We start from the raw sequence: 23262 nt of genomic DNA on the forward strand, positions 1-23262 counted from the left end.
TGCCTCCCCTTCTTTTTCCTTTTGAAGTCCATGGGTGCCCAGAAAAATGACGGGGTGGGGGGACTGGAACAGTGCTACGGATTTCAGAAGGACAGTGCTACATTTAGCAAGAGTGCTTTTTCCCCCCCTTAATCCACAAACAATTGTTTGCCGACAAATAAATACATGGTACACGCAACACCAAAAACAGAAAGAAAGAAAAATCGAGATCAACCGATGAACAAAACCAACAAAACAAGGTAACAAAAAAAAATTAGAACAGTGACATGATTGTCTAAAATTAAAATGTCATGACATTGATCAGAGAAACACTGAACTATAGTGGTATGTGGCCATGGTCTCTTTCGCTAGTCATATGCTGAAAGACTCATCTCCTGGAACAGATGAATTTTTCCCGGTTTCTTTTTACAATATACACAGACTTCTTACATTATTGTCTCATGTTGTTTTCTCTCTCTCTCTCTCTTTTTTTACAATGCAGGTCAGAAGGCGAAAGATAAGGAGAGGGCAAGCAATTCCTTGTCATTAGATTCAAGGCTAATGGCTGATGTACATTTGAGAGAACTGCTTTGTCTTTCTTCAATGATTTTAAGTGCATAAAGCATATATGAGGAGGATTTGTACAGAAAAGCAACTGTTCCTTATCCTGCCATCAATTACTCTATAACCCCGCCCCCAAAAAACAATAAGGAAAGGAACACAATTCCATTTGATTTTAATGAAGTGCTTGTGTGTGTGTGTGATTGTGTATGAATACAAGTCTTAACCCTTTAGTCCCTCCCCAAGCAAGTGGAGTGGAAGACACGTATTTCCCCATCAAGGTCTATTTGATCCACGAATTTTGAAAGTCGCATTGATCCTCAAAATGTCAGCAGCTGCCTTTGCTGTGCAAAACAAAATATTGAGAATAAATAGTTTTTTCTTCTTCTTTCTTTCAATCATTCAGTTTAAGGTCACCTGACTTTAAATGTGACCCATCAGATTTCTAAGGCATTCTGCTCCGCAGTCTTTTAAATAGTCTTCTAGGAAAGAGCCACGTTCCTAGTTCGGACTTGGTCCCAATCCAGTTACGTTGATGGTGTCATACATGACTAATGGACTGAATAGCACTGGATTCTGCAGCGGCTCTTGCCATACTGTGCCACATGTTGGAGGAATTGTGGGATGCAGAGTGGAGGGTATCCTTGTCGGAGAGCGAAAGCATCATAGCATATGCCTGCAGCCATAGGAGAGAAATGGTGGTCAAGATCAGAGGTTTAACCATGCTATCTGGATCCACAGTTCTGTCCAGGAAGAACCTATTCAGTCCATAGTGTTTACAGACTTGGCTCCACTTGGGAGCTACTGTGAATTCCATTTTATTTTACATACCACAAAGCACTCTCTCACTACACTTATGGGACCTCATGACAGAAAACTTGAATGGGACATGTTCTAGGACAGTCTTTCTCAAAATGTTTGAACTCCACTACTTTCTTGATAACTTTACTCCCCCCGACCCCATGTAGGGCTCCAATCAGCAGCATCAAAACTTTCTAAAACTTTTCTTTCCCTCTACAGTCCTATCCCCCCCCCAAAAAAAGCTGCTCTGGCGAAATTGCTTCCTACATTGGCTCTGGTGTGCAGAAGGGGGCAGAGGAAAGACAAGGGACTGGAGAAGATGGGGAAATTGTTCTGCTTTGCTGCTGTCCTTGGTGGAAAGGTACTCAGCTGAAGGAAAGTGTAACTCTTAAGCCACGGATGGCTAAACTGACCGACCCTCAGGCAGGTCTCGTGTGCCCCATGGTTTGAGAAACACTACACTAGGATGATGAATACAAAATGTACATAGCTGAGCAACAAACTTGATTTCAGAACCTTAGTACATGACATTTCCTGGCTGGAGATTTTAACAGTAGGGAAGTAAATTAAAGATTGTATGTCAGATCAAATGAAGGGAAGGAGGCGTGATACAGCCCAATCTTGTCAGATATGGGAAGCTAAACAGGGTCACTACTTGGATGAGAGACCACCAAGGCAGAATCTGCAGAGGAAGGCAAGGGCAAACCACCTCTGCTTCTCACTTGCCTTGAAAGCCCCTTCCTGGGATTGTTGTTAAGTCAGTTGTGACTTGATGGCACTTGTGTATGTAGATACATTAGAACATACCCTGTGGCAACTTTAGCAAATTTTCTCTCTCTGGGCAGGAAGGGAGGAAATCAGTTCAATTACTTTCCAGACTTACCTCAGTCCACGTTCATACAAATGCTAATAGGTCTAGACAATGGGATGGTCACCCCCCCCCCCCCCTTTCTTGAAATGACCCAAACAGAGATCTGGAGGTGTTAAATACTAGAAAGACTTCAGGAAGGAACTCCTGGAGATCTCCAGGAAAAGCTTCTTTGACCCAGCCTGACTTGGTCAATGGGTGGGGAATAGAGAGAAGATAAAACTCCTGGAAGCAAGGAAAAGGTCTCTTTTGTGCTGAGTCCATCAGAGCAGACAGAACTCTTAACTGAGGTCTGGAGGAGGCAGCCATTACCGTGTGCTGGCCTGGACAGCTGGAGAAAATGGCAAAGTAAAGGCACCTCTGTGGAGATCTATTGCATTCTAAGCTAAGGAGCCTGTCCTATAATTTAACATCTTTTAGGGCATGTATAAAGAGAGGCACAGAGGAATTGCATTTTACTCATTTCTTTTGAATCCCTTGCTCAGTCTGGTGCTGTGCTAAAAGTATTCTTGTGAACATTTTCTTTTTAATAAATACTTTATAACTTTTTGTGCTGGTAGTGGTTCTCTATACCACATAGCCCTCCACCATCTTGGACACGCTATTTAAAAAGGAGCACCAAGGAAAGGCAGTCAGTTGGCAAGCGGCTATTCCTCTGGGGCACCCAAGGCAGTAAACAGTCCCTGTGGTGACCAGGCGCTGGGCAGCAGGAGACACAGAGGCAAGGCCTCAGAGCTTGGAAGGGATTTGTGGGCAAGTCAGGTGGTGGCACTGGTTACCAGAGAGAAAGACAAAAGTCTCTCCAGGTGTTGGGGAAAACCTTGGAGGGCAGGGTGGAACAGGGTCTGCAGGTTGGCCCATTCCACCACACCAGGTTACCTGAATCTTAATTATGATTGGAAACCAGGTCTTGAACATGTTTAGCATTTGATGCAGATAGTCCAAGGCGAGTGTAATGCCTAACCAATGTAAACTGAGTCTGGTGAAATACAAAGTAGCTGGTAAGAAGGAGCAAACAAGCCCAAGGTCTGATCCTGGTAATTAGGAGATACCCACAGTTGCCCCCATTGTCCACTAACCAAGGGCCATGAAAATTAGGGCCATGTATCAGTTTAAATAACCCCAAAAGACTAAGATGGGTTTTTGATTTTCACTATCAGCAAGGTACAAACTGCAAATCATTGGCTGCTGTCTCCTGCATCTTCTGAAATGTTAGCCCTTACCTGGGATTTGGACTTGCGATACAATGGTTGCTTTAAGTCTTCTGGAAGATGGGAGGTGCCGAATGATGCCAGCTCAGCTTCACTAAACTGGCTTTCTTCCATTTTCCTCACTTTGAGGCTATCAGTGAAGTGCCTGATATGGTCCAAAGCAGAAAGTCCAGTTTTATTAAAATCTTCTTCCTTATACCTACAGAAAGACACAAAATTGGCAAATCAGTTTGAAAAGAAGATCATTACAGATCACTATTATAAATTCATTATTGTCTGATCCTTTCCTATGTTAGTAATCCCCCCACCCCATACTAGGCATAATCCCAAATACAGGAGGCATGCATTTTATTTCAACTAATGGGACTTAGATAACATGGGCTTATGTCCCACTGGCTATTTTTCTCTTGGTCACAACCTGCAAGAAAAGCCCTCAGTTGCTCAGTTCTTTCTCCATTCCAAACCTTCTTACAGGGCTACAAACAATCATCAACAAAACATATGTAATTCATTCTAGAAGTAACTATCCAGGATCTGGAAATGGTGACTTGTTTGCTCCTGTCCTGTTTTAACGTTTTAGAAGAGAAGAAGAAGAAGAGATTGGATTTATACCCCACCCTTCACTGCCCGAAGGAGTCTCAGAGCGGTTTACAATCTCCTTCCCCTCCCCACAACAGACACCCTGTGAGGTAGGCAGGGCTGAGAGAGCTCTCCTGAGAACTGTCCTTGAGAGAACAGCTCTGATAAATCCCCCCAGTGTTTCCCACTGACAACCTTGATCTTTGTTGATTTGATTGCCCTGACCTGCATAGCCCTGGCAAGCCCAATCTTGTCAAATCTTGGAAGCTAAACAGAGTTAGCCCTTGTTAGTACTTGCATGGGAGACCACCAAGGAAATTCAGGGTTGCTGTGCAGAGACAGGCAATGGCAAACCACCTCTGTTCATCTCTTGCTTTGAGAACGCTATGGGTTCACCATAAGCCTGTTGTGCCTTGATGGCAAATCCTCCCCCAAAACCTTGATTATTGTTGATTTGGTAACCTATACGGCACAAATCTCAGGGATATGTTTAGAAGTTACAAATCAATCTGTACCCAGCTGTGTGCTCCACATAAGCAGTATCCTAAGTCACAGCTATGAGATCCCTTCCTCCCTTGTCTTTTTATCACCGTGACATTTTATGGTGTCTTAACCGCCAGCCTCACTTCATCAGCTCTTAATGTGCTTGATGGCGGTGACCGACGAGCAATCTGCAAGAAGCACTTCCCAAATGTCTCCTTGAAACAGGAGGGGGCTGAGGTGCACTGATCATGGTTGCCAGGTGTCTGGGCATGCTTTGGCCTTGGGCTGAAGGAAAAGGCATGACAGTACACTGAAGCTGTGGTCACACACGCTAAATAATTTACTTTAACTCCACTTCCAGTGCACTTCCCAACAGGATTTTACTGTGGCCTTTTCTGCACTCTTCTTTTGATCCATGTTCAGCACCTTGTCCTCCAAGCAATTCTGCACTAAAATCGAATCCAACCTTCTTTTAAATCCAGGTTCCCCCCCCCCCTTTCACTAAAATCGAGTTAAACCTTATTTTTACTCCGGATTTCTCCCCATTCTGCATTACATTACCTCCCCTCAGTGTTCAGCCCAGTTTCAGCCTGCTGTTGCCCCGGGTTATTTGGATGATGTTTTGCCATGGACTTAAATTGCCTCGACGTGAACACTGAGAAAATCTGGAGTGGCCGGCAAATGGGGAAAGGACCTTTATGAACTGGCAAAATCCAGTGGCAAATTACATTGAAACAGGATTGAAAGTGGATTATTTAGTGTGTGTGACTGCAGCCTTAGGGTTTTTAACAATAGAAAAGAACAGAGTGAGGGAATTTTTAAAAAGCTTGAAATCCTAGTGCAGAGTCTCACTCCTTCTACACACAATGTTATTTGAATGCCCTGCATTGCTAGGATATTTTCCCATAGTGTTGACAGCTATTGGCAAAAGAACCTACCTGCCGGGAGAAGACTTGCAGTTCATTTCCAAAGCATTTTCTTCTTCATAGTCTCCCTCGGTGGCATCTTCACATATGCTGCTTGCCGCAGGTTCTTTAACTGGCTTCCCCGTTATTTCGCTTTCTTCATCTTCTTCGTCCATCATTACTTCATCCTCCGCTTCTTCGTCCTCCAACAAATCCGAGTTCTGGCTCGCCACCAAAGTCTTTTCATCTTTAAAGTGACTTCCATTCATTCTTTAAAAAATATATATCAATCAGCACATAATCAGATTGCAGGCAGTTGCAGAAACAGAGGGAGCCCTTTCACAGGCTCTGCTCTCTACACTTTGTTTTGCATTGGCTGTCCCGTGGGTCATAATTCTGCCATAATTAAAATCAATATTACTCCATCCAGGTTCATTAAGTTGCCAGTATTTCTTTGAAATTCAATTCACAGCCTGATAGAATTGTGAAGATAGCTTTTCCACAATATTATGCCTAAGTTTTAGATTACTACATTGCATTATCCCTGGGAATAGAATTCCCAGCATATTCACTACTGGCCTAAGGGAAAAATTAGTCACATTGTCAGCTGCCTCCCACTTCCCCGTTTCCCGCAGAGAGATACTCATAATGGATATCAGCAGAATATAATCTATTTTACAGAAGGGACCATCAATAGAGGGCAAACCAACCTATCTGTTGTGAGGATAAAATGGAATTACCCTCCTGTAGACTGCCCTGAGCTCGTGGAGAAGGACTGGATAGAAAGGTCATAAGTAAAATAAAGCACACAATGTGCTAATTCATTTACAAGAATGGGCGGAGCAGTGGCTTAGTGGTAGAGCATCTGCTTTGCACGAAGAAAGTCCCAGGTTCAATTCCCAGCATCTCAGTTGAAAGAATCAGGTAGCAGCATGTGATGTGAAAGACCTCTACCTGAGTCCCTGGACGGCCACTGCCAGCCAGAGTAGACAACACTGACTTTGACAAAACAGTGGCCCAACTTAGTATAAGGCAGACCCACTACCCACCCTAGGAATGTTCTTTTGCTACAGAGGCAAGAGATCAAATCAGTGTAATATTTCAAAGGCCCAAACCATGTTAACACCAGCCATGCAAAACACCTAGATGGTGGTTAAGTGACTTTTGGAACTTTTCATGCAACTGTCTCCATATTTAAACTGGTTCTGCCCTAATGTGGGGGGGAGCTCATCTGGCAGGCTACTACAAAACCATCATCTCCCCCACCCTTCAGAATTATCTAGAGTTCGCACACCGACTCTACGACTGCAGTTTGGGAAAGAACAGCCCATGAGAGGGAGAGCAGGAAGGGTTGCATTAGTGCTCAGTTCTTATCGTCCTTTCTTACACGCCCAGGGAACTGCTGATTGCCACTTTGGGGTCAGGAAGCAATTTTTCTCCAGGCCAGTTTGGCTGGAGATCCTGGAGGTTGTTTGCCATCTTCTGGGTGTGGAGCAGGGATCACTGTGTGTGTGTGTGTGGGGGGGGGAGTATTTGTGAATTTCCTGTATTGTGCAGGGGGGTGGAATAGATGACCCTGGAAGTCCCTTCCAACTCTATGATTCTATGTGTTCGTGCGACTTTCACCCAGATCTTGGCCACACAGGATTCAGTTTTGTAGTGTGCAAAGTGTTGGAGGCACTGAAGTTCAAATATTTTGGCTAAAGTGAAATCAGTGGCCTTAAATACACTTAACTGCAGGGTGGAGTGTAGCCTTTGATGTAGAGAAACAATGATGAAAAACACTGGTATCGTTTAAAACTATAAGCCAGGATTTTATCCCAGTTTGTTTGTATGTGTGTCATAGCTGGAGACGAGATTAGCTTGTCTTACTAGAACATCTGAACTGAAATTCAAATCTTAGCTCAAGTTCACCAGAAGCAGTCAAGATTACCCAACCAAAAAGCCAAATAAGCCCTTTATTTAAAAACAAGAGAATTCAATTTCTTGTTTGATTGTTTTTAGATTTTCCAATACATTACTTATTGTCTAAATAAAATGAAACCACACCAAAAATCATCTCATCATTGTCTAAATTATGCAGCACTACCCACAAACAATTATCTTATGGGTAATCGGTCAACATAGCTGTATTCTGTCATCTATATTACAGAAGAAAAAGAAAGAAATAGAAATGAACCAATCATCATTAAGAACTACAGAATCCATTAATCATAAGGAAATAACTTTGGAAAGAGCATAAAGAAAATACAAATTTTCAATGGCTTTGAAAAACTGATCATCAATTGGTGGGTATCTTTGGCTTCTCTCATCACAGTGCCCCGATCGTACATTGTGGACAGGCATAAGGCACTATGAACGGTACACCAGGGTTTGCCAGACTGAAAACTATGCAAGATGAAAACTGTTTGAAGTGAAAAGGGTTTGGATTGTAACCGGAGTAATGAAACCCATATGATTAAGAAAACAGATTTGTTAATTACAGTTTTCATATGTGGTAATTTGCCAAGTATGTAATATCCATCAAAAGTAGTCTAAAGTGCCAGTTTTTGAAAGGAGACACTGGATGACCCATCAGCCTTTACTTCAGCTTCCTATCTGGGGACATGTTGAGACCAGATGGAGAAAAAAATGACCCATAACAATCAAGCAAGAAAAAAAGTTTGAATATGTATGTAACGTCTAATCAACTGCCTTCATGAATATGTTTGCCGGGTATAGGGCTACACCATAAAAATTAGGAAGAAAACTTGAAAAAGTAAAAGTCACAAGCTGTGTGACGTTTCTGCCCTTGAAAGCAGGAAGTGAATCAATGAAAGAGAGGAGGAACTTTCAACTTAGTGTGTCATGGCATGTAAGATTACAGTGGTGCGGAAGGCTTGCCCTTATTTCCTGTGCAATGTTTGCAAATCCAGAACAAAACAAAAACACACACAGAGGTACTCAAACTATATAATGAATTAAGCCCGGTGAGACATTAGTAGTGGATATATAGCAGTAAGTAGCAGCCTGAACAGAGCAGAGTGTTGAACAGTTACATATAACTTAATTAAGAGTGCAGCACTACCCCTTGGCAATGTTCCCAGTAATCTTTAGATTTCTATCACAAGGAAGATGAATCATGAGCCAAGCCGGCTCATCATTTGGCAGGCTGGAGGTCCTTTTTCAAGAAAAGAGAGCTTAAGCACAGTTGCTCTATTTATTTGGGGGGGGGGGATGCACAAGAAGGTTTTAGGAGTAAAATTAAATTGTCTTTGCGAATGAAAAATTAAGATGGATGGGCAAACCTGAATTTCAAGTAGGTAATGGACCTGGTTCAGAGAAAGTTTGGAGTAATTAAGCAACCACTGAAATCAACAGAAGTTTCACAATTGCATTATGATGCCATCAACTTTAACCCTTTTCTCTGGAATGCATCCAATATCTTTTTCAAAATCAGTTGAAAAAGTAACCTTTGAATGGTAAAAAAGCTAGAACAAATCAAATCAAGCAGCACTAAGTAGACCCAGCTTACCTTTCTTCTGAACTGTTATGGTTACTATTCCCAATGAAATTCCGAATTTCTGTAAAATACGAGTCCTCTTTGTCATCTAGGATGGCCCCTGTGCTTTCAAGTTCGGAGTGTGGTGAAGACGTAGCAGTACCTTCAAAGAAATAAAGTCACTTGCATGAGGCATTTATGTTCATATACTTTATTCAGCTAAATTATGATGGTTACATTTATGCGGATACAAGATCACAGAACTGGCTTGGAAAGGGTAAGCATCCTTTTCTGGGTCCAGTCATGAGATATACAAAAAAAGCTGGATGGATTTGTTGAGGAAATAGCCTATACTGCCCTAACTGATTGATATTTCTTCTTAGTGAGGTTCTCTTCACTCATTCTGACTGACAAAACTGATATATGTAAATAGACCACAACAATCCTCCGATATCAATAGGGCTCACTTATATGAAGATTGTGTGTCTAAAGTTCTCAGCTTGGTATCCAATCAGATGACTACTTCCATCTCTTTACCAGTCCCAGAAAGTGTGATCCACTGGACTGGCAAAGTCAAATAGGTCTTGATGTGGTGCCAACGATTTCACTTCTTTTGGGAGTCTTATGGCCTACTGTATGTCTTCTTGACCACTTTCTTGTTTTATAACTTCTGGAAGAAAGGAGATCTCCAGGTGGACTGATGAAGTGATTAACATTTCTTTAAGAGAAGGGCTGGATCCAGCCAAAAGATCCCAGCCACTCGGTGGCCCCAGATCATAGTGTTAACTATCTGCCAGTGGCCAAAGCTGCCTTTGCTAAGGACGAGAATTTTGATTTCTGATATGAATTTAAGATTACAGTCATGGCTGTTTAAAAGTCTTTGGACAGAGTTTAAACCACAGTGTTTTTTTTACCACAGGAAGAACCCTGTAATTGCTCTGGGATAGAAAGCATCCCAGAGAAGACCCTGATGCTGGGAAAGATTGAAGGTCAAAGAAGATGGGGACGCAAAGGATGAGATGGTTAGACAGTGTCATAGATGCAACGAACATGAAATTGAGCCAACTTCAGAGGACGGCAGAAGACAGGAGGGCCTGGCGTGATCTGGTCCATGGGGTTGCAAAGAGTCGGACTCGACTGTACGACTGAACAACAAGAAGAAAGCATGGGGTTCAGTGCCAAGAGGACACCACACCCTCCAAACAGTAACTGTGGCGATCTCATAAACTGTCTCACCGCACCATCAGAGTCTATCAGCAAACTGATAAACAGATCTGCACCTGCTTTTTGAAGGCATTCACAAGACCCACTCCACAGCACTGCCAATGAAAAAGACTGAATGTTTTATTCACAAAGAAAACATGGTTGCAGACATACCAGACATGTTGCCATTCTCGTGCTTTTTGAGGTGTCTGTCTAAGTTGGTTTGTTGGCCAAAGCACCTGTCACACAAGTGACATTTGAAGGGCTTCTCCTTGTTGTGGATGTTACGAACATGTCTCTGCAGGTTAGATGATATGCTAAAAGACCTGTCACAGTATTTGCATCTGAAAATAAACATCAGAGATGAAACTAGTGTCTGAAATATAATATCGAATTTAAATTTCCCCTAATGTCATCACAAAAAAGGGGGACGGTGTCAATCAAACCGAAATACCTAAGCATAATGCAATTCCCATTCTTAAAAACATGTTCAGTTTTATGGGCTGAACCAACCACACACGAGGTCCAATTCATGTTGTTTGTGCTGATCAAAGTTTTCCTTGACGTATTGATGCAGACACCCACTATGCAAATGCAGTGACATCCTAAACAACATTGCACCCTTCTAAGACTGTTGACTTTCAATGGACTTAGGAGGCTGCAACTCTGCTAAGGATGGCACTCCTGCCCTCCCAGTATGGTAGTTTTTGCTAATGATATTTATTGACTGATATTGTAATAAACCATCCTGCTAACAATTATGATCATATGTCACTGATACTGATTAGGCATACAGCAAATGCAGTTTGAAGATCTTTCCAAAGTAAACATTTCAAAACTCTGCTGAAATGTCTTTAGCATCTTTTGTATATATTTTTTTTAGATCAGACCCTCCTGTAATATAAGGCTATCTACACCCCCCCCCCCTTTTCAGGTAGCGCACTGAAAACAAATTGCAAATTTACTGATCTCTCAGAATGAGTTGTACATATTTTGCTCTGTTGAGTGATGCTTCCTGCTAGGGGTGTGCACTTCAAATGTCTTCATTTTCATTTCATTTCATTATTTCAGAAAGGGCATGATTACCATTTCCCCAAAGCTTTGGGAATATTAGTATCGCTTCTGAAATATGATTTGAATAAGTTTCTCAGGTTTGGTAAACCTGGCCTCTGTCCAGACATCTGGTCTGCTGTCCTTCGGAATCCACAGGTTCAGACCTGGTCTACCACATCTACTTCCACTGTTTTCAATGGGCGGTCGACCTGCCATCTGGAGACCAGGTTTACCCCTAATGATGCCAATGGGTGGTAGACCTGGCATTTGAGTCCAGAGGCCAAGTTTGCATTCACTGTTTTCAGCAAGCAGTAGCACAGTGGGATGCCACCTCTACTACCCATTGAAAACAATGCAGAAATAACCCCAAATGATCCCCAAAGTTTATGAGTGCCTTGCTTGATTTTGGGATATTTCCCATTCAAGACAAATCAGGGAATTTGGGGCACTGTTTTGTATCGGAAATACTTGAATGCATGCTACTTCCTGCTTCCCATGTCAGAAATCAAACTTCAGCATCTTCCTTAATGAATATATCTTAATGGGTACATCTGTCCATTAGGGAAGATACAAATTACTGATCTTGGATGGGATGGAGGACTGCGGGGCATAACGAAAAGAACCCAGTTGCTCATGCTGTCCCACCACCACACCTCACCCCTTGGCATATGCAGAATGCATCTCAATTATACACACAGGAAGGAACAGATGAAACAGAACATACCATAGGGCAATCTACTCCCATCTATTAAAAAGTATTGCACCAAAGCTTGTGAAGGATGGAAAACAGTGTTTCCAGTATGGTACAATTAAGCACTTTGAGAAGAAAGAAAACTTGAAACAAACTACTTCTAAGGCAGAAATTGCTTCTAAGGCTGCAATAAGGTAGAAAGGCCACTTTCCCTTCCCTATTCAAAATTACGCTGTGTGATTAAATCTTTTCTTGAGGAATTAGTTTGCTCGATTGCTAATCCTGGAGGAAATTCAGTTATCTTCCGAAACCCAGAAATAAACATTTGAAATCTTTAATACCATGCCAACACGAGTGGTTTAGTCTATCACTCTAGTACCAGAGGCATCAATTTTCATACTCTGCAGTGATTTGGAGTCCCCGAAGCCTTTACTGTATTGCCCTTTAAGCCATTACTAAGACACACTATAACTATTCCAAATTCTCTGGCTGGCAGCTGGCCAACCGTCTTCATCACATTCGTTCCCCCCCCCCCATCCCCAATCGTCTATTTCTCCCGAACTTCAAAACATGCCTGTAACATTGTGTGCTAAGTCAATTATTCAGGGAAGAAATTATGCATTACATTGCTAATTGTTTCTGGCTGTTATGCGGTGGAGGAGCATAACATGTTTCAAGATACCTCTTAAAGCATGAATTAAATTACATGCAAGCCCATTTCCCAAATAAATTCAGGAGTGGGGGGGTGGGGGGAGAGATCTATCCCAAACAATGAGCTTGTTCTTTCTTCGCAAGCCGTAAAATGCACCGATTTGTGTCTGTTTTGTTAGAAAACGAGCTGAGTGCCTTTCAACTGATTTCATTAAGTGAGAGTTTCATTATGTCCAATTAAAATTCTCTTCTTATTTCAGCATGTGCATTGTTCTCTTGGGTGATATTCTTAAAGGCTTCCCCTGCTGGGTCCCATGGAGATCTGTGAAACTCACCTGCGGCAGTGGTTAAAGGAACTGAGGGATGTGCATGCCCGTTGGCAGGACAGCATACGCTTGTGGCAATGCCACGAGCTTCCCAAACAAATGTAACAAGGGGAAGACAGAAACAGGAGATAGCCCTTCTGTCATGTAAAAATGCTGTTCATCTGGTTTTGATAATTTTGCACAGAATTTGTAGTTTTTCAGGATCCCCTTTTGTAAATGAGGTCAAAATGTTACCATTGCAGTTGATAGATTTTTTTTTTACCCTTCCTGTACTAAAATGTGGATAGAGACATTGGGTCTCAGATAAAGCGGCTTCCGTTTGGCCATCCCTGGAACAGATGGTTTCTCACGTTGCAAGAAAGCAGTGGGATCTTGAAAAATCTAGATATTGCTATGTGCTAGATGGAACACACAGGCAGTCTTACACAGTGTTCAAGGGTCCTCATTCCATCAGTCATGCAATGCAGCAGATGGAAATGTGCATCCCCATTCACACTTATGCATTGAAAACAGCAGCCACATCAGACACTTTGCATGTCAATGCACACTACAGTGTGAAGGCATGATGCATTCCAATCCAACAAAGAATATGCATGCATGCATGCCTTTGCATGTGTCCTGTGGTGGATTGGATACCTGTTTGAAAGATGCCACTTCTTTTTTTTTTTTTTGCATGCTGCTTATTGCCGGCTGAACTAGCACAGCAATCTAAGGGCTGAGCTGTATACAAATCAGGGGTAAAAAAGGATCCACTGACAAGTATGGATTGAATTATGTTATATTCCGATGTTAATACTTGCCAGTGCCAGGAACATACCTTGTTTTAAATGCTATCTTAAAAGATCTGCAACTCCTTACTAAGATGACAAGCGTTCACTAATCCATGGAGCTGTGGAAGAGCTATTTTTAATTCACATCATAGACAGGATTGCGTACATTTGGCTTTGGATGATGGTAAGAACCATTCCTCATGGAGGTTTCTGGGTATCCTGGGACTGTGCAAAAGGCCCTCTGGACCTGGCCTCTCAATGCATGTATCACAAAACCATGACCAGTTGTGCTCTAAAGTAGCATGTTGTCAAACCACTTTCCATCTTCTTTTGTAGCCCATACAGTATCACCAAAAGCTCATTGGCAGTCAAACCTACTACAGCAACAGCTGCATGGAGGGCTGACAGTCTTGAAAGAGATGTCTTGGGCTCAACAACCACCCCATGCTTTGCCACCCCACACATGCATTCATCTGGTACCTGTAAGGCTGCTCTCCAGTGTGTGTCCTCAGGTGACGGGTTAGATTTGCAGATCTTGGGAAAATCTTGCCACAGTATCTGTTATCAGAGAGTGGTTTATACGGATAGCTTTTAATGTTTTGCTGTTAACACTACTCAAGAGAAATCCTAGGCACAGCCCTAACTGCAAGCCAGTTAATGGGATTTCAGTTTATTTGGGGTTTAAATATTCCTGAAAACAGATTCAGTTATTACATGGAATCAAAACTGAGGTGGCAACGTCTGGGCTTTCTAGTGTACCCACAAGCAACGAATGAGAGCAGACCTTCATTATAATGCCCATCCAGACATTCTACCGTTATTAGCTTTGTCACTTCTCTAGCTCAAAGCTAGTGGGCTGAGGGGAAACCTTCTTCTATCAAAGGCTTGGAACCCTGGCTTGGTGTAAACAGGTTTTAAATTGTTCAGCTTATTCAGTGTGTCAGCAAGCGTGGCATCGTTCCCTCAGCTGAAGATCAGACCAGACACGATTTGAGAGACCTAATCCATCAAGGTATGCTTCTATAATGGCTTGCCTTGATGCTAGGTGACACGTTTTCAGAAAAAAATCAGATAAACTAATACGCCAGTTATCAAACACATACACTCACATTCAGAAAATGAGACAGAAGCATAAATAGCAGCTCTAGAAAAGAAAAAGGGGGAAAAATGAAATCGTGACAGCAGATTATTCCGCCATATCAGGGACATTTCCCAGACAGCATCACCGAAAATGGAAATCCTAAGAAGCATTTCTATAGGGTGACAGCTTCCATGTTGGGATCAGATAAGGCCATTATGAGATGATTCTGTCTTATATATTTATTGCAAGAGGGGGGGAACTTAGGACCAAAAAATCTTTCTCACACTCTAAATGCTACCTGTTTCCCATATGGGAGCGGATAAGGTAAATCACCTTTTAATCACTTCACCATCCTAAAAAATACATTGTCCACATGAACACGTGAAACTGACTAATACTGAGACAGACCACTGGTCTATCAAGGTCAGTGTTGTCTGTTCTCTGTTCTCTTCAGAGTGTCAGGCAGAGGTCTTTCACATTGCATCACTACCTGGTCCTTTTAACTGGAGATGCTGGGGACTGAAACTGGGACCTTCTGCATGAAAAACAGAGGCTCTGCCACTGAGCTATGCCCACTCTCCAATTGTGAATTGAGCCTACGTTTTGGAATATGAAAGACCTTGAACTTCATGTATACAGTAACACAATGTCAGTGCTGAAGTTGTTGCTGAACATAATTCTTGGTTTAGGATATTCATAAATAGTGGGTCACTAGCACTGACCAAGCACTGCCTCTTTCATTTGTGGGACTCCATGGAGAAAAACAGAGGCTCTGCCACTGAGCTATGCCCACTCTCCAATTGTGAATTGAGCCTAAGTTTTGGAATATGAAAGACCTTGAACTTCAGGTATACAGTAACACACAACATCAGTACTGAAGTTGTTGTTGAACATAATTCTTGGTTTAGGATATTCATAAATAGTGGGTCACTAGCACTGACCAAGCACTGCCTCATTCATTTGTGGGACTCCCACAGTGTTTTTAGTTGGAATAAAGGATACTCATGGTTCTCATTAATGAATATTCAAAATGGTTCTGAGCCATCAAAGATGGGTCTGCCCTCTCTGTTCAATGATTTCCCACCTAGTTGCCTGAAGCAACTGGGCTGTGCAGTCAGACATTCCCAACCAGAGTCAATGCCCAGTATTTCCAGTATCGGATTGGCAATATCTGATTGCATGAACAGCATTCCTGGATATCTCTAATGCTGATATTTCACTTCCAATAAATACTGGGAATTGTGGCCAGGAGGAAACAGCAACAGCTAGGTTTGAAGGGGCACACCAATGCTGGTCCAAAGGCACTTTGGCCCATTAAACACCACTTAAAGTTTAAAGGACCACTATGTCAATGACCAGTAGAGCTGACCCTTAGAGGCCAGGTCTAACACCCCTTAAAAATAATGGCCTTTTAAAGTTTGGAGGGCATTTAAAGAGGATGATTTGCATTGGACCAACTGCCCCCAGTGGAGGTAGGAAGAGCAGCGAGGAGAGTGGGAGGGAGGGAGGGAGAGAGGGAGGGAGAATGAAGCATTCCCTGCAGTCAAGAGACCAGAGCTCCTGATGCTTCCAGGGGTCAGCTGGGCTATGGCACACCAGCCCCCTTCAACACGCTTTACATTTTAAAAGGCCATTATTTTCAATAGGTGGCAGACCTGGACTCCAGAGGCCAGGTCTACCGCCCATTGAAACAGTGGTCCTTTAAACAGCTTTGAAAGGGTTGATGCAGTGTGGACCAGCTGGGGCGTACTCCTTCCTCCCCAGCCAGCCTGCTGTCTTGGCAGAGGAAGGGAGGAAGTGCAAGATCAAAAAAAATTTTAATTTCGCTTGGTGATTTTGGAAAGGGCACGCTTATCATTTTCACTCGATTTTGGGGAGTGTTGGTATTGTTCCGATATCCCAACACGATTTTCTGATACAAGAATATTCATGATGTTTAATGAAAATGATAATCATACCCTTCCTGACTTTCCAATACAGAATTAAACAATTTTTGAAATGCACACCCCTAGGAGCAACAAACAATAACCTCTTGGCACGTGGGCAGAAAAGCTATGTAGAACTGAGGGGTGTTTTTTTGTTCTTAATCAGGTTACAAGTGACTAACAAGTAAGTATGGTCAGGCAACCTAGTTAAAATGTTGAAGGCTTATTTGTAAATCTGTTTCTGAGGACTCCAAGATAAAGCATGGTATGAATCCTTTATTCCTTTAGTCACCCCCATGGAGGAAACATAAACAGCTTCATGTACACTCTGTTTACATTTCCATGATGCTGTTTAAAACTAGTGGCGAAAAGTATAGGAAATGCATGATAAAATCCTAAGCTTAAATGGCAGGACATCAAATGTTGCCATACAGCAGAATGAAGCACAGCCAGAAAGACCTAGGAACATTTCCCAGAATGCACTCTAGCAAAAACCCCATCACAATGCAACAATTGTGGTATCAGCAGAGGCCAGGACTATACCACTAAGGCTGAAAATGTGTTTGCTGATCCCTCGAAATACAAAAATAGTTGTTGTGAGGGGTGAATTCACAAGTGTCTTTGATGGACATAGACTGATTGACTATAGATGATTTCTTCTGTAGAGTAACAGGTACAACTTCCCCTTTACAATTACTGTAGAGACTTCAACCAGTCATAGTAATTGAACAGGTGTCCGGATACAATGGGACAGAATGGAGCCTTGTAGTACAGTAATAAGCCTCTTCTATCAGTTTCCATCATTCCAGATGCTACCTCTGCTACCATATGAATCAAGAGAGTAAAATTGAGAAGACCACATCACAAATAGCTTCTCATCTAGTCAATTTTATTTCTAAATGGGATGGGAGGGAAATCTTTTTGGAGGTGGGACTAAGGTTGCCCGCTCTGACCTGGGAAATTCCTGGAGATTTGGGAGCAGTGCTTGTGGGGGAGGGCTTTGGGAAGGAAATTCACCTTGAATCTATGGTATACCACAGATTGTGCCCTCTGAGGCTGTTTTCTCTAGGGGAACGGATCTCCATCATCTGGAGATCAGTTTTAAATCTGGGAGAATTCCAGGTCCCACCTGGAGGCTGGCAACCCTAGGTGGAGCAGTGATGAAAGAGTAGACGTGCACTCTTTTTTTCCTTCGTAAAAGGCTTCATGAATGCTCATGTGAACAAGCTCCCATTCTTCCACCTAATAAAAATGCAGTAAAAATCACTTTAAAAGCAAGGATGAAAACTGTTCAGAAAAGGACAGGCAGAAAGTGTAGTACTTGTCAGGGCCACTCTCCAGAAATGGACTTTTTAAATTCTGCCCAAATTTCAAATTCAAATTTGTACCATGGTGACGTGTGAAATTAATTACACTTTGAGGTCAACAAGAAAGGCTCCCTTTGAGCCTTACAAATGGTCTTCCACTTAGGACCTGAAAGACCACAGATGTCTTATGTGCTTGATCCAACTTCCCAAACAAAACTTTCATTGATTTCTTTGGGAGAGGTCGATTTGAGCCAAATATTTGCAGTGACGACTCAGATGTTTTAACACCTCTCCTAATCATCTGCAGATCTTGTGAAATTTTCCTCTTGGCATTATCAAAGGAAAGACCAAGAGGAAAACAGTCTTGCAGTACATGATCGGGGGGGGGGGGAATTATGAGGGAAAAGCTCATGCTTTAATATAAAGGTGATGAGGAAATTTTGGAACAAGCCTGCGTATGTAATGTTTCGGCCTCATTTATCAAACTCAAGGTAACGTAGGACAAATTTCTCCTGTAATTACAAACAAACACACAATCAAACACTATGCCCATGTCTGGCTGAATAAAGAACCTTTTAAAATGCCAGTGACCCACCATAATCCTTATTAATCATCCAATCTCAAGTAATTTCTAAAGTAAACAACAGTGGCTTGCGAAAGAAAAGAGCTGTTAGGAGAGCCCTTCAGGGGTTATTCGCCCGGGGAATTTACCTGCAGGTATAGCGTTCTTTGCCCTTACGCAGAAGATTCTCCGGCAAGGTGCTTGGTGGGGCTCGGAAGTTGAACATGGAAGGGACGGACTGTATGAGGTCACTGGCTTCTGGTTTCAGGGCACTAAAACTCTCTAGCTTTTCGGCCATGTTTTCTATGGCTGACATCTGCAAGGAGGAGAAAAATACTGTCCTGTGAGGATATTCTTGTCATCCACAGAGAATGCCAGATCCAAGCAACACCCATTTGAAAAGTGTATCACATCTATTTGCCATGACTTTTCCCCCCCCAGACTCAACAGAGCAACCAATAACAGAACTGTTAGAGCCATTTTAATGACACAGGTAGTATTTAGGGTTCTTGTTCACACTGTTGGCTCATTTGGATACAGAGATAATTTAATGTGTATCTGAAAACGTAAACTGTATTCAAACCTATTGAACAATCAGGGGTCATTTCCTGCAGGAGCACACAGGAGCGGAGCTCCAGCAGTAAAGAGCCCAGGGGGTGGGCACATGCAACAAGCCCCACCCCGTGCTCCCAGCAGCCCTCAGTCAGAGCAAGAAGCAGCCAGGTAAGTTGCAGAGCCCCCCCCCCGGGTCCAGAACAGTCCAGTGTCACCTTTAACACAAGCTTTATTCAGGTACAAGCTCTCCCTCCTCTACGAGGACAGATCTGCACGCTCCCCCCCCCAATAGCTAGCAATCCAAAACAGTCCAGTGGAACCTGAGCGGTGGATGTTGCCTTCTGACACAACTCCGGTGAGGCCAGGGGGCGTGGCATATGCAAATGAGTTATGCTAATGAGCTACTGCACCTCTTTTTCTACGAAATGACCCCTGTGAACAATTATGATATCTCCAAAGATCCCTGGGAGCTGCAGTTCTGTTAGTTTCTTGCCCTCCTTTCAGAAAATTAATTCCCAAGATTCCTTGGTGGTCGGGGCAGGACATGTTACTCAATTTACATTTGTAGTCCATTAGCCAGTCTTCTAGCAACCATCTTGCTCCCTGAAAATCATCAGTATGCTTCCATTTTGGGATAACTCAAAGCTTGCTAGCTATCTTCCTTCCTTTCTTTCTCTGTGACAATAGGACAGCACATACATACACAGAGCTTCCACCTCTATCAAGATGACCAGGGAACACATGAACACATGAAGCTGCCTTACACTGAATGAGACCATCGGTCCATCAAAGTCAGTGTCGTTTATTCAGACTGACAGTGGTTCTCCAGGGTCTCAGGTGAAGGTCTTTCACATCACCTGCTCCCTGACCCTTTTAACTGGAGATGCTGGGGATTGAACCTGGGACCTTTTTGCACAACAAGCATAAGCTCTGCCACTGCCCCTCCCATATGAAGCCAACTCATGGGAACTCTCTGTGTGCTATGGCTACACTTGGAGTTCTACTGTGCACATAAAAAGAGGTTCATACATCTGCCTGGTTACACTGTTACAGTCCCATCATAACAAGACTGCATTTCATAAACCAACATTCGTTTTGCCAGTCTTCTTGACTAGTTCACACATTCATGTTTGCCATGCGATGGCTATGGAATTATAGAGTGACATGCATGTATGAATAGGCCATCATAAGTCCATCAGCAAAGCTAAAACTTTCTCATTATCCCAGATACAATGTCTCAGTGGTGGCACTCATTAAGGACAAGTCTCTCCATTAGAACAAGACTCCGCATTTTATCAGCCAACGTTAGTTTTGCCAGGCCTCAGGACTGATTCACCCGTTCACGTTTGTCACATAACATCTATGGAATTATATGGTGATGTGCGTGTACAAATAGGTCACCATGAGTTTCTCATGACCACAGATACAATGTATCAGTGGTGGCCAATGTTCCCTCTAAGCTGTGGAGTCTTGTGAGCCAAAATTCTACTTTGTGAGCTACTGGCATTAAAGTTGTGAGCAAGCGAATTGGCTACTGCATAAATTAGTTTGCTCTGGAGCCCTCCTTCCCGAGCTGAGACAAAAATGTGTGAGCCAGAGGCTAAAAAACTGTGAGCTAGCTCACACTAACTCAGCTTAGAGGGAACACTGGTGGTGGCAGTCATCAGAGACAGAGTAATGAAGTACAGAAAAATCAAGGGACGAGCACGCATGTGTGAACCAGCCCTCATACTATGTGGGTCTTCTCCAAGCCTGCAGCAGCCAGCTCCCCAGGTGAATTTTCTACCAGAAAGCACTAGGTTTGCGGCTGGTACACCACTTCTAGTAAACAAAGTCTGAGTCCAGTGGCAACTTTAGGACCAATGAAGTTTAATTTTGGGTATAAGCTTTCGCATGCACGCACACGTCTTCAAATACATTGAAACAATGTGTGCATGTACACAAAAGCTTATGCCCAGATTTTAATATTATTTAGCAGTGACACAAACACACAAAAAATATAAGGAAAAAGACTGGCTTAGCTTTACTATTTCATATTAAAATACAGGATAAGTAAAATAATTTAGTTTGTGCCTGATCTTTTTGGTTAAAAATAAATAAATAACAGCCTGTTTCCTTAGAATGACTATTCACATCCTGCTTAGCGCCAGGTATTTTTCCTCCCCATTCGCCCGTCGCCTGCCCTCTCGTTTCATGCTCAGACTCCTAATGCTCACTACAAATTGCAACGTACAGGGTACCACTGCCAATTTGCCAAACGCCTTTCATTAAACACTGTGCAAGGGGGGGGGCCGGAAAGGGCCCACACATCTCAGAGGGAAGTCAAGATACATTTACTTGTCAGGAGACAAATGGGAAAGCAGAGGGAAGCAGTAAGAGCTGGAAGCTCTGGGGTTTGATTCATAATCACTCAGCTGCTAAAACATTCTCCACAGATGCAAGAGGACAGGGCATTTGTCAATATGAAGGGTTTTGACGGGTACTGATCGCGGGGCCGAGATATGTAATGATGATGCTGGTTGGGATGGGAGGTAATTCCGTCCTAGTAGAGCAATGTCATTATCAGCCTACAGAGTTCAGCATTATCCTAACATTTATTTTGCAGCCCTCCTTATTTTCCCTTCCCCTCCTTCCCAGAATCAATCAGCGGTTGTATTTCCCATTGCCTTTAATGCCTCCTAATTGTTTCGGGAGAGAAATCATTTTACACTTATTTTATTGTTTTCAAAGATAGCAACCTAGAAGCCCAAAGGCCATAAGCTGGGGGGGGGCAACCCCCATCCCTCAGTCTTCAGGATGTTTGGTGTCACATGGGTTGTGTTGATGCCTATTTATGGCTAGGGAAGTAAGATCCCCGGAGGATGAAAAATGCTTATTTATATCTATCTAAATATCCAAGATTGTTTCATTATGGAGTGGTCTTTAAAAAATCAGTGGTTGGATCAGCATCCCTCATTGTCACAGACCCCAGCAGTAACAAATTAACTACCTTTCCCTTTTCTGACTGAAAAAGTGCAATCAACCAACTACCAGTGTCACAAACGGAGTTTCTTTGGGCTTGGTTCTGGTCTGTCCTAAGGCACATCTACACGAGTTATTTACCATACAAATGAAAAATGGATTTGTGCCTCTAGCTTACCCTGTCTGCATGGCTTGGCTTGCCTGGTCTGCCCTGACAGTGCTACTAGTTTGGTGGGGTTCACCAAACCCATTCTTACCCTGTAACTTCAGAGGCCATCCCTGGTCCCATGCATGTACCAGGTATAGCCAGTCCTGGCTCTCAGGTTTCTTATCTATTTATTGTTTTAGACGGGTCGCTGTGTTGGTCTGCAGTAGAAGACTGCCTTTGGGAGTTTTGGATCTTGAAAACTTCTACCCTGGAAATCTTGTTGGTGCTACCAGACTCAAATCATGCTTATCTATTTATGTATTTAAATATCTACATCCTGCACTCTCTTCTGTGGACCATGGCACCTACAGCAGCTCACAAGAAAAGAAAAAAACAGACATGGGTCACAATGAAACCACGACAAGCTCTGTACTGAAACAGTAATAAAACAAGTCAATCTGCAGGGAATGCTTCTTGAAGAAGCCAAGTGATGAATTATCAATACTGAGGGAGCCCAATGCACCTAACAGGGAGAACATTCCTTAGCTGTGAAGGCCACCAAAACTAGTGCTCAGCTCCTACCCTTGCAATCCATAGCTCTGCGCGGAAGAGGACAAGGATCAAGACTTTCTCCTTCGGAGGAGATAATATAACAATAATTAAGTGTCATCAAGTCACAACCTACTTATGAAGTAGAAGAGAAGAGATTGGATTTATACCCCGCCCTTCACTACCCAAAGGTGTCTCAGAGCGGCTTACAAACTCCTTTCTCTTCCCCTCCCCACAACAGACACCCTTCTGACACCTCAGATATTTCGCTCCAACTTCAGAGTGAATGGCTGGTCAGTTTGGCAGGCAAAGAGGTAGTATCCCTAGATGAAGATGCTCCAAATTTATAATCACCCCGGGGAACGTCTTATGGTTGCTGACATTTTGCCCACAACCCAGTTAAACTGAAATGCCAGGTTGAAGTTCTTATTAGAACCAAGACTTTGCCATCTCGAGATAACTTCAGGAAGAGCTTTCTGCCATTGATTTGGGGCTTTAGCAGTCATCTTTAAAAAGATGTGTTCTGGAAGAAGAAGAAGAAGAAGAAGAAGAAGAAGAAGAAGAAGAAGAAGAAGAAGAAGAAGAAGAAGAAGAAGAAGAAGAAGAAGAAGA

The 23262-nt window shown here is 42.8% G+C and overlaps 1 protein-coding gene across 4 annotated transcripts in view; it reads right to left on the reverse strand.

The window, feature by feature from the left end:
* Nucleotides 1-1081: 1081 nt before the first annotated feature.
* MECOM (MDS1 and EVI1 complex locus) overlaps nucleotides 1082-23262 on the reverse strand; it is a 59953-nt gene continuing 37772 nt past the window's right edge. For all 4 annotated transcript variants that reach the window (XM_015429458.1, XM_015429456.1, XM_015429457.1 and 1 more), the window contains 7 exons: nucleotides 18587-18753; nucleotides 14043-14120; nucleotides 10246-10415; nucleotides 8902-9031; nucleotides 5421-5657; nucleotides 3433-3619; nucleotides 1082-1216 (listed from right to left, as the gene is read on the reverse strand). In XM_015429458.1, coding sequence (XP_015284944.1) covers nucleotides 1082-1216; nucleotides 3433-3619; nucleotides 5421-5657; nucleotides 8902-9031; nucleotides 10246-10415; nucleotides 14043-14120; nucleotides 18587-18753 — 1104 coding nt within the window. The remainder of the gene's footprint in view (nucleotides 1217-3432; nucleotides 3620-5420; nucleotides 5658-8901; nucleotides 9032-10245; nucleotides 10416-14042; nucleotides 14121-18586; nucleotides 18754-23262) is intronic.

This window comes from Gekko japonicus, unplaced genomic scaffold, assembly GCF_001447785.1.
Source record: "Gekko japonicus isolate JY-2015 unplaced genomic scaffold, Gekko_japonicus_V1.1 scaffold193, whole genome shotgun sequence".
Taxonomy (NCBI): Eukaryota; Metazoa; Chordata; class Lepidosauria; order Squamata; family Gekkonidae; genus Gekko; species Gekko japonicus.